Source organism: Alosa alosa, chromosome 2 (assembly GCF_017589495.1).
Source record: "Alosa alosa isolate M-15738 ecotype Scorff River chromosome 2, AALO_Geno_1.1, whole genome shotgun sequence".
NCBI lineage: Eukaryota > Metazoa > Chordata > Actinopteri > Clupeiformes > Clupeidae > Alosa > Alosa alosa.
The window spans coordinates 5,218,218-5,234,363 of NC_063190.1; the positions used below are offsets into that span (position 1 = coordinate 5,218,218).

The 16,146-nt window shown below is 40.9% G+C and overlaps 2 protein-coding genes across 3 annotated transcripts; one reads left to right on the plus strand and one right to left on the minus strand.

Moving 5' to 3' along the window:
* The first annotated feature begins 387 nt into the window (after positions 1-387).
* On the plus strand, positions 388-3,543 carry cfap298 (cilia and flagella associated protein 298). Its single transcript, XM_048237862.1, has 8 exons — positions 388-470; positions 754-929; positions 1,023-1,190; positions 1,287-1,354; positions 2,075-2,233; positions 2,782-2,913; positions 2,999-3,094; positions 3,212-3,543. Exons 2-8 carry the CDS (start codon positions 791-793, stop codon positions 3,320-3,322), a joined length of 873 nt encoding a protein of 290 aa, XP_048093819.1. The 5' UTR covers positions 388-470; positions 754-790; the 3' UTR covers positions 3,323-3,543.
* A 473-nt stretch (positions 3,544-4,016) lies between these two features.
* Positions 4,017-7,999, minus strand: eva1c (eva-1 homolog C (C. elegans)). Of its 2 annotated transcripts, none has more exons than XM_048237861.1 (8): positions 6,584-7,999; positions 6,296-6,501; positions 6,031-6,154; positions 5,773-5,919; positions 5,429-5,572; positions 4,997-5,074; positions 4,796-4,885; positions 4,017-4,605 (listed from the first exon to the last, which is right to left on the minus strand). In XM_048237861.1, the coding sequence occupies exons 1-8, from the start codon at positions 6,696-6,698 to the stop codon at positions 4,211-4,213; spliced, it is 1,299 nt and encodes a 432-aa protein (XP_048093818.1). In that variant the 5' UTR covers positions 6,699-7,999; the 3' UTR covers positions 4,017-4,210. The 2 variants fall into 2 exon arrangements, with proteins under 2 accessions (XP_048093818.1, XP_048093817.1); XM_048237860.1 differs by having other exon boundaries at positions 5,773-5,922.
* Positions 8,000-16,146: the final 8,147 nt, after the last annotated feature.

Sequence of the window (16,146 nt, forward strand, 5' to 3'; positions counted from 1 at the left end):
TCCCTACATGGTGGTATTGGGATTCAGGAAACGGATAAAAAAAAAGAATGCACTTCAGTCCTCTTTACAGTACATACACTTCAGTGTAGGCAGTGGCCCTTGAGGATGTAGCCTCCAAAAGTGAAGATGTTTCAAAAGGTAAGACACCATTCATATTTCACCATGGGGAGAATAAGTTATTTTCTCTTAAGGATTGGGAGGAAAATAGTCATCAAAGTATCTTAATTATATTAATCTAGGATTGGTTGCAGTTGTAGAAATATTTACCACCATGTAGCATCATCTGGGTGGGAAATAGCTTCACAACTGGAAAATGTGGTGTATCTACCCTTGACATTACGGTAAACTGTAAGCGTCGTTAGCGGAAGTATGTCAACGGAAGTTGTGAGTTGCTGTGCTGCTGTGGTGACATGAGTGCACTGTGCCACCACAGAAATATAACATAATAAGCTGGAAACCTAATATGAAAGGTGATTTTGTTAGATTATATTATATTATCGATTTTGTTTGCATGTTTAGTTAGGGTACATTTTATTGCTTATTTTTGTTTGAGTTAGTTGCTGTTGATGAGATTTTTTTCTGAGGTGAACAGTTTAGCTTGTTGGCTATTTCCAGAAACCTCCAAGAGTCACGTTTCCATAGTAACTTAACAAGAGGAGGTCCAAACCAAAGAACTTTGTTTGCAAATGTATGACTGGGGTCTGGATCTCCCAAGCAACTTCGGGACATTTACTTGGTTGTGCTCTGTTTTAGGTTATTGCTTCTGTTGAAGTTAATCGAAGCTGTTAACATGGTCCAGTTACACGTGAAACGAGGAGAAGAGAGTCAGTTTCTTTTCAACACCACTGTCGACATCGCACTGGAAACTCTGATTGAAGAAGTCACAGCAATCTACAATGGGAGATTGAAAGTGGAGAGGATTTGTTCAGGTCATACTTTATCTCCTATACATTCAATTATTAAAATGTCGGTAGTTTTAGCAGGTTTTGATTGTGTGTTTTTTTGTTAACGTATTTTTACAGAGGTACCAGAGCTTGCAGAACATGGCATCACACTACCCCCAAATATGCAAGGGCTCACTGATGACCAAATAGTAGATCTGAAACTTCGTGATGAATGGGAAGATAAGTGCATACCTAGTGGGGGTGCTGAATTTAAAAAGGATGAAATTGGGCGAAGAAATGGACATGGTGAGAGGATATTGTGTTCATATTCAAGTACTCACCTGTATTCCCAGTGTTTTAAATCATGTTCACCAATTTCACTCGTATGTTTCTTTAAACAAGCTCCAAATGAAAAAATGAAAGATGTTTTGAAGAAGACGGTGGAAGAGGCCAAATCTTTAATCTCGAAGGTAAGCTTGTTTTAGACCAGGCAATGACCACATCAAATAAGCATAGGACCAATAAGCACCTCTAAAATGTTGAATAGTTAAACGTTCTTTAAGTTTAGACGGAGGAGGCTTTAACTATTCAATATTGAGTAACTTCTTTTTATATATATATATATATATATATATATATATATATATATATATATTATATATATATATATTTTTATGTATATATATACTTTTTATATATATATATATATATATATATATAGATACTCTTTTGATCCGTGAGGGAAATTTGGTCTCTGCATTTATCCCAATCCATGAATTAGTGAAACACACTCAGCACACAGTGTACACACAGTGAGGTGAAGCACACACAAATCCCGGCGCAGTGAGCTGCCTGCAACAACAGCGGCGCTCGGGGAGCAGTGAGGGGTTAGGTGCCTTGCTCAAGGGCACTTCAGCCGTGCCTACTGGCCGGGGTTCGAACCAGCAACCCTCCGGTTACAGGTCCGAAGTGCTAACCAGTAGGCCATGGCTGCCCCCATAGCTGTGTTAGTGTTACACATACCACCTCTGAAGAATGGTTTATAAATATCTTATTGTTGTTTTATTATTATTATATTTATTAGTAGTAGTAGTAGTATGTAACTTGTGAATGTGATTTTGCTCATATGATTTGTACATATTGTATGTTAATGTATATATTTAGTTTCTCCTTTTTGTTGCCCTCTGCAGAAACAGGCCCAGGCAAATGTGTGTGTTACTAAGGAGATGGTGAAGGAGGCTTTGGATCTCCTACGGGGTGCTGTTATGATTGTTTACCCTATGGGCCTTCCTCCACATGACCCAATCAGAATGGAGCTGGAGGATAAGGAAGATCTAGCTGGCACGCAGGTAAAGATTTCTCAAGATCATCTCAAGAACCAAGCATAAACATTCTAGTTTATTTGTGGTAGATTCAAAACTGTAGTCAATGAGTGGAGTGCACATCTACAAAATTTAAACAGGTGCTGGGTATAAGGCTTAGCCGACAATTGAAAAATAAAAAGATACCCGCACACTGTTTCTATAAGCTCGTTTCGACCAGAGGTCTTCGTCAGGTATCAAGGAGGTGGGTGGAGATATATATATGTAGGCCATTTGCTTACAATTTTCTGATGCATTAATGGATAGGACAGACTGATTGGTGGACATGGGGCATTACCCACTACTTTATCTATATATATCTCCACCCACCCACTCATCTCCTTGATACCTGACGAAGACCTCTGGTCGAAACGTTGTTAATAAACCACTCTGGGAGCTTATAGAAACTGTGTGCGGGTATCTTTTTATTTTTTAAGATTCAAAACTGTAGCCTGGTACTCACCTGTGGCTTGTATATGTCTAACTTATATATACAGAGAGAGGGTTTAATTGGTTATGTCTTCTCTGCCATGCAGGCATGTCTCCAGGTGATTCCCGCTGAAGAGGGCCAACTCTGGTGGGCCCAGAAAGAAATGCAGCGCGGCAAGAAGCTCCAGGACTACATTGGCAAAAATGAGAAGACTAAGATTGTGGTCAAACTACAAAAGGTACCTGTCATTACTTCTTGGCCCGGCTTGTCGTTGATTTCAATGTGCCAGGGGAATTTAAAACATGTGCGGCATTTCTTGACAGAGGGGCCAGGGGGCGCCAGCGAGAGAGCCACTGGTCAATGAGGAGCAGCAGAAACAGATGATGTTGCACTACTACAGAAGACAAGAGGAGCTTAAGGTGAGCCCTGAAACAGTAGCTCTCCGCAGGTGGATTGTTCTGCCCTTGTGTAACTTTTCAACTGTCCCATTTTGCTCCGTCTTGAGTGTAGCTTGTTTTTCCTCACTTCTCTACTAGAAACTGGATGAAGCTGATGATGACACCCATCTGCACTCGGAGTGGTCCGACAGGCAGGCCCTGAAAAAGCAGTTTCAAGGCCTAAGTAACATCAAGTGGGGCCCCAGATGATCCGCCGAACACAGAGAGGGTGTGAACACGCCTCTGGAGATCTCTGTGTTCTGTTAGTAATGCCTTACCCACTGACATTTGCTGTGATTGCTGTACTCCTCAGCCCTCTTATGTTTGGAATCTGCAATCTTTTTTGTTCTTCCTGTTTTTGACCCACATATTTTTGCACTGTACACACTGTAAGTTATATTAGCGAGTAAATAAAACAGTCATTAACTGGGTGTGTGATTTAGCTGTGCGTTTTGTGTGTGTGTGTGTGTGTGTGTGTGTGTGTGTGTGTGTGTCAGTATTTGGCTCAAGGTTTATCCTGATGGACTTTTATTCATCGAGCATCCAGGTGTCTCTGGTGAGTAAGCTGATCTCTGACAGGGCCTGGTTATTGTCAAAGTGCTTCGGAGTGTAAGGATGTATCCCTCCTTTCCTCTCTTTGTCCATGCCACTGGTGCTGGCACCACTGAAGTCCAGCACTGTTTACAGACAGGATGTTGATGCAAGGCTTTCGAGGGCCTCGAGTGGAAATGATAGGGTTCACGCAGAGAGGCTTCCGCCAAGGGAAGAACTCCACCATGATGGAACTCAAGGTTCCAGAAAGCCTCAAAGCCTCTCACATAGTTCTCTATACCTTAGAACCAAGAGGTAGTACATTAATTTAGATTTGAATTTGAGAGTATGAGACAATTGCTTAACTTTACAATAACGAGGAGATTTCATTTTATTATTTTAGCATAACAAATGGACATGAAAACATTTCATTTTGATCTTGATAGTGATACCTATGCCATTATAGGTTGTCTATTGAATAAGTTGGACTGGTGTACATTCGTTTTAGAAACAAAGCTCTGCAATTGAATTTAACCTGCTCAGGTGTTTTATGTCATCTTGAGCAGATCAGAGGTGTCCACATGAGGTGCCATTCATGTACGAATTCATCCTGATCTCCTGAATCACGAGGTCCCGACGCTCAATCCTCTCCATGAGCTCGGAAGCCTCGGTGGTATATGTCACTTCCTCCCAGCAATCCACTGGCTTCCTGTTGCCTTCCGACAGCAAAGAACTGTCCATCAAAGTCACTGACCCACCATCACTATAATCCTGATTATCGTCACTTTCCTCCTCTTCCTCACTCGTCTCCTCTGTCCTGCTAAGCAGTCTCTTGTTCAGGTGTGCCCTCCCCCAGGCGTGCTTGCTGTGACAGGAGAGCCTGAGGGACACGGCCAGGAGCAGAACGAGCAGACCCACACAGACACTGGAGATGAAGAGCAGGGCCGCCTTGTCCTGATGCTCTGTTGGAGGGGAGAAATCAAATAAGTGAGTTGTAAAATGTAACGCAGGCAAGCCCAATCACATGCTATCTTACCAACTGTATACAGTGTATTTATAGCAAATAAGTGTCCTAGCTCCATGCTTAACGTTTAAAATCATTCATCGACTAATTTAATTTGCTGTTCTAAGGACAAGAACATGGTTCATTACCTTTTATGTAACCATATATCACCAGTGAAGTGCTCACTATGATCCCATGGCCTTCTGGCAGCTTAGAGCCCCTGACATTGGGAATCACCCCTGAGTGGGGCAAATGGAATGGATGTGAGTGACAGAAGAATGCTATACACCATGTCTGTTGTTTCGCACAAGATTAAACCACATATACAGTATTTTTAGTAAGGCACCTACCCCTGTCATTGGTATGCTGTGGCACCAAGGTTGGGTTGAAAATATTTGGTTCCACCTCCTTCATTAACACTTGGGGCACTTTAAACAGACAAGAGGAGTGATGTTTTACTGGATGCTATCTTAGATTGCGGATTCACAGTTGATAGTTAAGTAGGTGGCTCCAAATTAAACAGTGCCAACACTCTGTGGCCAATCACAGGAAGTTCTAGAAGGTTCAATTCTCTGGTTGCTGAGCTCACTCCCTATTTTTACTCATGTATAACTTTTTCATTTGGTTTGTTGTGATTTCCTGTCACAAAGAGAATAGTTGTGTTGCTCTGAAAAAAATCAGACTACAATGGACAATGTCTTATTTCTACATTATTTTCCAGTCCGATATGGCACAAAAGTCATTCATTTTGCTCTATATTTTTCTCAAGAGGACATTCTTACCGCATGAGTAGAGTATTGTGAGATATTTTGTTGTCCTTGGGGGACATGGGTCTCTGAAAGTTTGGTCATTGATAGCGATTGAGCACCTCTGCTTGCCATAGCATTTCTTTGACACTGTGTGGGCGGCCCCAAAGTATAGACAGTCTGAGCCCAGAAAATAAATGTTATTCAGGTTCAGAAATAGCATTCAATTCAAAATATCCAATGCAACAATGAGAACATTTCCTTGTAGGCCTATGTAGAGAATGTTGACCGTTGTATCATTTGTGGGTTATTGAAACAAAGACTATAGACTGGTTGGTCCATACCTTATGTATACTAAAGCTTCCAAAGTAAATTCTCACCAAATGGCGGAAGGTCGTAGTGTGAGCTGCACGCATCCTTGTCTTCCTTCTCTCTGCCATAGACCGCTGAATAGATGATCAGCACCCGTGGGTGCTTACAGTGGAGCGTGATAGTCTCTCCCTCACATCCCACCTTTCTCTTGTGCTCTGCTGAAACAATAAGTATACCAGTTAATGTTGCAGGTCAGAGAATAAGGATAGACATATCTATAAAGTTAGGAGACTATAAGAGCATATAGTTTCAGTCAAAACACTCACTAGGTTTGCACTTGTAGGTAACATGAAGATACTTAGAGTTCCCAGGACAAGGATCACGCCCAAATACATGATGATTAACCAGGAGATGACAGTCTCTATGGCCTTGGCATTCTGAGAGTAGCTTCTGGGTACCAAATCAAAACAAAACCATAGGAGATAACTAACAGATTCATAAAATTCCTCATTGATTTAGCAAACAATAGTCTAACTCCACAAGTGATAACAGTCTTAAATAATCCTTCTATTTAAATAAATAAAAAGGTACCTGTAAGGCAGTTGAAGCTGAGCAGGAGCTGTTCCTATGTTTGCCCAGTAAAGTAGTTTGAAAGGAACTCGGGCAGAATCGTGGGTCTGTCAGTCCATAGTGCGCGGAGAGAACCGAAACTGTTGAGTGTCGTGGGCACTGAAGTCGCAATGCCTCTCCATCGCAGCCATACGCAGAGTGGCTAGAGATGATTTTTGTCAAGTATTCTTGAAGAGAATTTAAAAGCAGATTGAAATAGTGTGAAGTAAACATGCCAATGTCGTCTTGTCCATCACGAGTGTCACTTACTTGAGAAGTCTGACAGTGCGTCCATGTGTTCGGCCCACAACAGCAGGAGCCCGTACATTATTTTAAGAAGGCACCAGTGACATCTGTAGGAACTGGCGTGGACCATGGCAGACATTCCTGTTCCCTGAGCTCATGTTCGAAAATTTTACATCAAAGTCTACTACCAAGCGAACACTTATACCAGAGTAGGCTATTGAAGTCGTATATTCATTCACCTGTTGCTTATTCTATCCCACCAAATAACCAACAAGATTGCACGCCAGATTTAAAGCTTGCATCGCCTATATTACTGAACTGCATAGCCTTTTAAGATATTCAATTATCAATACAGTTGTCCCATGCCATGTAGAAAAGTAAGGCGAATATGCTACTGTAACTAAAAGCTACGTCTAGTGTCACATACTCGTAATGCGAGCCAACCGCTGTCGCATGAGAGGGAAATTACACATACGCAACAAGTTGATGCTGGCCTCATAGCCTACGCAGCTTTTCAGTATCTCCTCGATCGCAATGAATGTCCATCTAAGCAAACGAAACTGAACATATCACCAGAAGAAGGAAAAAACTAACTAATGTCCAATCTAAGTGATTTGTACAGAAAGGCAAGGAGGAGATCCAAACGGGGGCGTGGCGAATAGGGGCACTACAAGGAAAAGACACGCGCAGTTGTACGAGAACTTATCTTTTAATTTTGGACAGCTGACGGGCAAAAATTCCGTTGAACTTAAAACCCACACGACATTTTTGCTCTATTTGGCTCGTTTGTCCTCTCGTCTTGCTGACATATGTTGGTGTACTTGTCTAGACATTGATGGCATGTCCAAGACGGTTTTGAAAAAAAATCAAACCTCTGCATCTGCAGAAACTGAATCGTATTACCCACCCAGAGTCAGCAGAGAAAAGTATATCGCTAGTGGTTGTCGCTAATTATTTGTGTAACTGTACTTGTACCACTAAAGTAGGCTAATGTCAATGGAATTGATTTCTTCCCCAATGAATCCCTAATACAATAAATAAAAATGAATGAAGATATAAATATAGATAGGCCTGGCTGTATATAAGTAGTAAGTAGGAGTAAGTTCCTATCTCAGCTGGCACAATCACAACAATTATTTTACAGGAGGAGAATAATGTAGACATGGAGAATATCTCTTGGTGGTGCTGTTGAGTCGGTCAAATAAAAGGAAAACATTTTCATTTCAGATAAGAACAACATGTAAGCAAGACAAAGTTATTCATCAAGCCTAAAGTATACAATAAATTAGTTGGTTCAGTAGTTGGTTTAGTAGATCAATTAAATGTATTTCAACACACCACAGCACAGAGTGCTTTTTATCTTCAGAGAAATAGATCTAAATAGTATAAGCACTTTATGAGACCATGTTGAAAGTGTCAGTGTGGACTGAGTTGTAGATAGATAGATGGTAGTCAGAAGTCACAATCTAAGTTGTGCCTAACTTCACCAGGCATTGCAAATGTAGGCCAAAACCCTCATGCTAAGAAAAATGGACACCTATGTCAGGGTCATTACAGTATGACCCAGGACATATTTAATCTTATAACACCTTAATATTTAAGTACATCATTCCCTTTTCAATGTGAATGTTGCTGTTGAGTTTGATGAAGCCAAGCTGAACATTGATAGCTTGATTAGAAGTATCATATTTCGAACACAGGGCTGGATGATAGAATTTCAGATTGTAGATTGGCTGCCCAAAATTATCAACAAATACTCATAAATAATTTTGATTTCATGTCTAACAATTTCGTTTTTGTAACCACTCATTAATAATGAAAGCTGTCTGACTGTTTTCACTTACTGGGTGGCCCTTTTGCTGATGTCACATTAGACACAAATAACCTAAAAAGAAGATGTCACCTCTCCTTAAACTACCAAAGTAGTGAGCATGCTATTAGTTAGTTAATAAAACAAGACTCTTCCGCATAATGAATCACTCTGGAAAAAGAATCCCCCCTCCTGCCCCCATCTGAACTGAACAGTCACTCAGTTATCAGGAAAGCAATCCTTTCAGTTTTTTTTCCATCAGGCAACGTACATTTACATTTACAAGAAATCCGTCATCCCCTCTGCAATAGCCATTTCCAATAACACCAAATGATCACTCCATAGCCCCTGTATTGTTTGTCTGTATGAATATCTTTTAAATGTGAGCCTTGTCAAAGAAAAAATATCTGTAACCTTTTGGAACAGACAATAAAGTATATGTAATCTAATCTTAATCTAATCTAATCAGTGGTCATATATGGTATTATTATTTTAACTTTTATTTAACCAGGTTAACCCAATTTAACCTTATTGAGATAATTGTGAGAGATAATTTTTCACCTGGCCAACAATGGTAGAAGTACAAATATTTTTGGGCAATAATGTGGTTGATTGTACGTCTAAAAGTTCTTATCTTATCAGACAGCAAACTGACAAATCAAATGTATCATGTGGAAAGATCTGTCATCATCTGTCATGAACCAGGGTACCAAATTTGGCAACTATGCAACATCCTGTCTGTACCTGCCCCAACCTCACGTGAAATGCCTCTGCCAATTGAGGCTAATCCAACATGAGAGTTTCACAATGCCCCTTAGGGTTTCTTGTTAAACTTGGTCACGGAAAACATAATCATATTTGATACAAGATGGTTTTAAAAAAAAAATCAAACCTTTCTCATCATCTGCAGAAACTTAATTGCATTGCCCACCCAGAGTCAGCAGAGAAAAGTATATCGCTAGTGGTTGTCGCTAATTATTTGTGTAACTGTACTTGTACCACTAAAGTAGGCTAATGTCAATGGAATTGATTTCTTCCCCAATGAATCCCTAATACAATAAATAAAAATGAATGAAGATATAAATATAGATAGGCCTGGCTGTATATAAGTAGTAAGTAGGAGTAAGTTCCTATCTCAGCTGGCACAATCACAACAATCATTTTACAGGAGGAGAATAACACAGGGCTGGATGATAGATTTACACATCTTTAGCATTTTTTGTTCTCTTTCTTCATTGTTATTGTGAGTTTGAGGAAGCCATGTGGCTGAGATATAAGGGTAACAGCAGGGATGTATAGTGGAGGCAAGTAAACACAGTTTATCTACCTCAGAAATGTCAGAAATAGAGTTTATCCACCTCTATTAGAGTTGATCCAGCTCTCAAAAGAGTTTATTCACAAATTGCAACTTTTAACATTCAAAATCACACTGTATTATCCACATTCACACTATGTACACTCATCAACACTGTAGGAACCATTAATACCACTGGTATTGTTATAAACATTGGACAATAACCTCCACCATCATCAAACATGTTCTGAATGCCTTTTTTAAAATCTGATACCGCATGGCGCAGTCCACCTCACCAAGATCACAAAATTCATAGTTTACCCAGCTCTTATTTTACCACTACATCCCTGGGTAACAGGCATCAGCTTCAGTGAAATGTCATTATCATGCATGCACCAAACAATGAGCCACACACAGTGGTGCGGACTGTCCAAAGCAGTTTATCATCACATGTAGTTCAGTTTTATTTGCACAGCCAATGCAGGCTGTTGTGTAACTTGTTTTCCGCTCTGTAATGAGTAATGTGTAGTTATGAAGTAAAAATGGCTCATTTGAGGTAGTCAATTTCCGATGTTTAGACACATTGTGAAATGATAATGTTGACTTAAAGATAAGACACAATATGTGACATAAATATGTATTTGTTTCCTCAACAAAAATGAATTAGTAATGATTAAATTTGATCTAATTACCACTTTGAAGAAAATGAGAGAAAACCCTGAGCAGGTTCCTCTTGTGTATGGTATGGCCAGTAGATGGTGCACTGGAACAAGTAAAGAACGCTGTGGCAGTGATTGATGAAGTCTACCTGAGAGAGGCGTGTCTGAACATACTAATTCACACTGAGCCTTGTTCCTCTCCCAGTCATATCACCTTTGTCTTTTTCATTGAATATATTCACTCAAACCTTAAACAATCTTTGTTTTTTTTACTGCTAGATATTGCCAGGGATTTACATTATTCACTGCAGCATAGATCTCTATGTTCATTGGCATGCATGTGTGAATAATTTTAAATCAAAATGAAGAGACGTTTTCTAATTACAAATCCATCTGTAGGTTTGGGTCATGGTGTCTGAAATCTGGCTGTCTAGCTTTGTGAAGTGTACTATGGTTAGGAAAGTGCTTTACCAGTGGGGGCGCCTATGATTTGAGTAGTGGTCCATGGTCAGCATTCAGGGTGTGCTTCAGGAACAATAGGTGTTCCCCCCCCACACACACACACACCTATTAATTAGAGGTATATTTGGTAAATTGCCTGTTGAACAATTCAGACAATTATTGCTAATTTTCCCCGATTTCTTTAAATCAGTGACACGAGGGAGTGTTTGATTTCTAATATTCAATATTTGATTGTTAATGTTCAGCATTTAACATCACATGTTATGCTCAAAAAACAGAAGGAATTAAATGCCTCCTCTTAGTTAAAGCAAGAGTCCTGATTTTCTTGACCAATAATATGAAATGGAATAAATAATTTCAGACACAAATAACCTAAAAAGAAGATTTCACCTCTCTTTGACCTCCAAAGTAGTGAGCATGCTAAAACAGATTAAGCCTGTTAGTCATAAAACAATAAGGAAATATCCCGCATAAGGAAACACTCTGGAAAAATAATTGCCCCTGAACTGAACAGTCATTTAGTTATCAGGAAAGCAACCCTTTCAGTTTTTTTCCATCAGGCAACGTAGGCCTACATTTACGTTTACAAGAAATCCTTCATCCCCTCTGCAATAGCCATTTCCAATAACACCAAATGATCACTCCATACCCCCTGTGTTGTTTGTCTGTATGAAAATATTTTAAAAGTGAGCCTTGTCAAAGAAAAAAAATCTGTAAGCTTTTGGAACAGACAATAAAGTATATGTAATCTAATCTTAATCTAATCTAATCAATTGTCATTATGGTATTATTATTTTAACTTTTATTTAACCAGGTTAACCCAATTTAACCTCATTGAGATAATTCTGAGAGATAATTTTTCACCTGGCCAACAATGTTGGAAGTAGGCCTACAAATATTTTTGGGCAATAATGTGGTTGAGAAATGTATCATGTGGAAAGATCTGTCGTCACCTGTCATGAACCAGGGTACCAAATTTGGCAACTATGCAACATTCTGTCTGTACCTGCCCCAACCTCACAAAGCCTCTGCCAATTGAGGCTGATCCAACATGAGAGTTTCACAATGCCCCTTATGGTTTCTTGTTAAACTTGATCATAAGTCAATTTACTGGTTATTTTCTAGTTAATTTTGTAGCCTATATGCAAAGCCATGTGTTGCATGCCTAAACAATAAACTGCCAGTGCATCAAAGATGATGCAAATATGATAGAGCTGTTTGTTTACTGGTATGTTCACATGATGTTATGCTTCACTTTCTAAACAAAAAAAACAAATCCAATCCTCTTACAGATGGTAGCCTAATGTTTAAATCCCAGTCAGACACATCAAACAGTGACAAATTAGGAGGGTGGGAGACTGGACCACGTTTGTTTACCCGGTAATGTGCCTAGCAACACTTCAGGAGAGGGCGGGAAAAGTCGTCCTTGCAGGCCCCTGTAGCTGAGAGGCTTGCCCCTCGCCTCGACTGGCAGGGTGTAGCATAACAACAACAGCTAAAATATTGAAGGCGAGAGGCGCAGACCAACCAGCACGCTGTATCCAAGGGCAGTTGCGATGGAAACAAAGCGCACGTGCTCACGCTGCGAGCCTGTTGCCAACGCGTCAGCGTCTCCCCCCGCTAGCAGCCAGCCATCCAGCACGCTTGCCGGCCCGCCTGTCATCCGACGTTAGTGCGAACCGCGCGCGGCCGAGGCTTTGAGGAGGAGGGGCTGGGTGGAGCCTCCCCCCTCCTTTTTAATCCTTTCAGCGTGTTTTTCTCTCTTTCTCTTTCCCTTCCTCCTTCCTTCCTCCCTACTACCCCCTCCCCCTCGCCCTTCCTATCCCTTCTCCTCTTCTCTCTTTCTCTCTGTTTCTCTATGTCTCTCTCTCCCTCTCTCGCCCTTCTCTTGTTGTCTCGAGCTCTCGTCCCTCGACCGACACATAGACAAATGTGCGCACGCACGCTCATCCACACAGTCTCAAACACACCAAAACAAAAACAAGCAGCATGGCTTGTCAGGCGGGCGGGGGGGGGTGACATATCTCTCTCTGCCCTCGAAGGCGGGTGGTACTGGGGGAGTGGTACTGGGGAGCTGGGAGCCTTCAAAGGGGTCGGAGTGGACGAAGCAGAGATGTTCCAACTACCTCCTTTGTCTGGTGGCTCGCCAGTCGTCCCCAGTCTGTGGCGAGCTGTTGTTTTCACCACCGGACCCTTTAATGGACAGACATCGTCTTTACTGAATCATTGATGATGCCCCTCGCTGCATGGGGCAATGAAATGATCGGAGCGGTGTTGGTGGTGCCCCCCCTGGTTTTTGCCCCCCTCCTGTGCCCCATTTGCCCCCCTCCTGTGCGTGTTGTGTTAAGCGACGTGGGACTCGGGGGGACCAGGGCTAAATAATGCAGACGGTCTGTCTGAGCGAAGGTATCCTCAGATCCCCTGACCTGATGAAACAATCAGGTGGCAACGAGGCACTGTGGCGCTGGGGACACTGGCTCAGCGCCGGTGAACTCGACCACCTCGGCATTTCAGACATGACGTGTTGCTCTCGTAGAGACGGGAGCCAGTGCTGGTCCCAGAGGCATTTCTTATAGCGAATGGCAATGTCTGAAGCAACAAATGCTTCTCTAAGTGATTTTTTAATGTTCAGACGGAATTAGCAACAGCAGGGGTCCACTATACTCCATTGAATGTGCTTTGCAGACACAAAATCATCAGACATGCCCATCTCAGTGTGGAGGTGTGTCACGACTCACCTGGTATTTTTCACCTGAAATTCGCAGTTGCTGTTTGAAGACTCCGCCACAAACAAGAGAGTTTGGTTACGTTTTGTGATCACTATCAGAACAAAGTGAACAGGAAATGATCTATGTTCTTCTAAGGAAATGGGGACAAAAAGAAGTCCTTATCCTTCACTGTATTTTTTTTTTTGTTATTGTTTTTGATATCAGTTAAGAGTAAATCTGTGGGTGTCGTCACTGACCCTAAGCCTTGATGTGAGATTAATGGTGTCTGTTTTTCAGACACAAAGACATGTTATTTTTCTGAGCTGAAAAAGACCTGGAAAACAGGATTAGCCTCTATCAGGGTCTAAGCCTGAACAGATTGACTGGGATGAGATGCTGAGGCGCAGCGAGTGGGCCCTTGCCTGCTTTTGACTCTAATGATGTTGACATGAGTAAAAACCGTTGTGTTTTTAACACCCATTGCATGAGATCTAAGCGTAATCTTCTGATAGCGAGCTCTGTTGGATTTCCAGTATGTTTGTCATATGTTTGTTGTTATTGGCATGCGGTGGGAACAGAAGTGGTGTGGATATTTAGTGATCAGTTGTTGGAGTAAAGAATAATTTACAGGAATGGCAGGTGCGTTGACATTTGTATGTCAAGAATTTGTCATTATTTTTCACCTTTGCCAAACCCAAAGACCTTTTCTAAATGAACATTCCGAGCGTTCTTCAGCACCACCTTTTCTGCCATTGTGTCAATCATGGCCTTTGGTTTCGTGATTTGCTTTTTCTCTGTTTTCTTTTTCACCAATATTTTGTCAACTGTTCCAAGGACACCGGGGCAGATGATACGTTGTGGGCATGTAGCCCCACTAGGCATCCACCCACCCCACCCCCGACTGCTGAAAGCCAGGAAAGTTTTCACAGAGTAACTCGCCAACTTTTGTGCCCATGATTATGACATTTTTGTGGTATTTTGGTCTCAAGGAGATACATCAACTCAGCCCATAACTGCTCATTTGAGTTGTATACCACCTAGTAAAAGATGTAAATACAAAAATTGGGATTTTCAATCAGCATTATCTTTTGGTATGCTTACCCATCGCCATATTTACTCAATTCAGGAGTCAAAACAATTTTATGCCGACGTCATGTGATGTAAAGGTTCAAAGTTAACTAAATTCGACATTCTTTAGATGTATGCCACATTTTTTGCAATTCTGTCCATAGGAGACACTGCAACTGCTTGGACCCCTATGATCACCACTTCTGGATGTGGACATGTGTATCTGTGCAGAGTTTTTACAACACACACACAATCTTAAACACATGCACACATGCACATACATATCCACAAACCCATGCATACAGATGCACACACACACAAGTATTTAATCAGACATATGTATTGCAAATGCACACACACACACACTCACTTATACATTCAGACACACATACACAATGGTAGGCACATGCACATACACACATATTGTAAAAATGTAGGCACACACAGTATTGCAGAAACATGATCGCCGGAAAATAGCAGATGTGTATTTGTGCAATGTGGATACAGACAAATATTGGTGAGTTGCTTTGCCTTAGTATACTTTGTCTGTTGTTGCAGACTTGTCTTTGTGAAGCACTTCACGCACACGTACACGCATACACACTGGTGCGCTATGACAAATACCTAGAGATACTACGAAGCAGTGTGTAATATGTTACCATAACGGCAGAAATGTGCTTGTGCAATACAAATGCAGACAGATAGTGTTACATGATCACCTCACAATGCTGCATTTAACATCCAAAGAAAACAAATCACACTTCTCAACTTCTCTCCAACTCATGTTTGCATAGTCACCCATTTTCAGACTATCAATTCATAACCAGTCAGCCGTTCTTGTGTGGTAGTCTAGCCTAAAGGTGCTCAGGAGCTGAAAGCTCTTGAGACTCTTAATGGTCTATGAAGAAAGAATGGTAACCCTTCATTTTACAGTTCCTTAATTACTAAGTATTTACCTATAAAACATGGTAAGCCCACACACAAAGACGCATACAAACACACACATAGACACACATGCGTGCTTAGTATTTTATGTGTAGGGGTTTCTTAGTATTTCATGTAGTAGTAGTTTCATAGTTTCTCTGTATTGACCTTGTTACCTGTGGTAATTACCTAATAATAATACTACAATATATCATGTATTTGCTAGTTAAATACTCTGTAACTAGACAGTTAAAAGGAAGGTTGCTGAAATAGGGAAATTAAATATTTAAAAATAAATACCCTTATGCATTTTTTTGGTGGTGATGCAAGTCTATTCAGAATCTTTTTTTTTTTAATCTTTTATATCTTTTATCTTTAAATCATCTGTTGAGACATTAGAAAGAAGATGTTTTTCTGACCTCTAACCTGACTTATGAATCTTACCATCACCTCGTTTTTTCCTTGGCTGGCATGTCTAATATGCAGTAGCCACTCATGTTTTCTTTGACTGGCATGCCTAATATGCAATAGCCGCTCATGTTTGTGTCCTAGGATGTTTGTGTCAGTTTAGAAGCTGTGGGATTTTGGGTAACTGTATAATATTCTGTAAACAAAGAGCTTGGCTGTAATATAATTTACAGCCACTCTTGCCCCCACAGCTT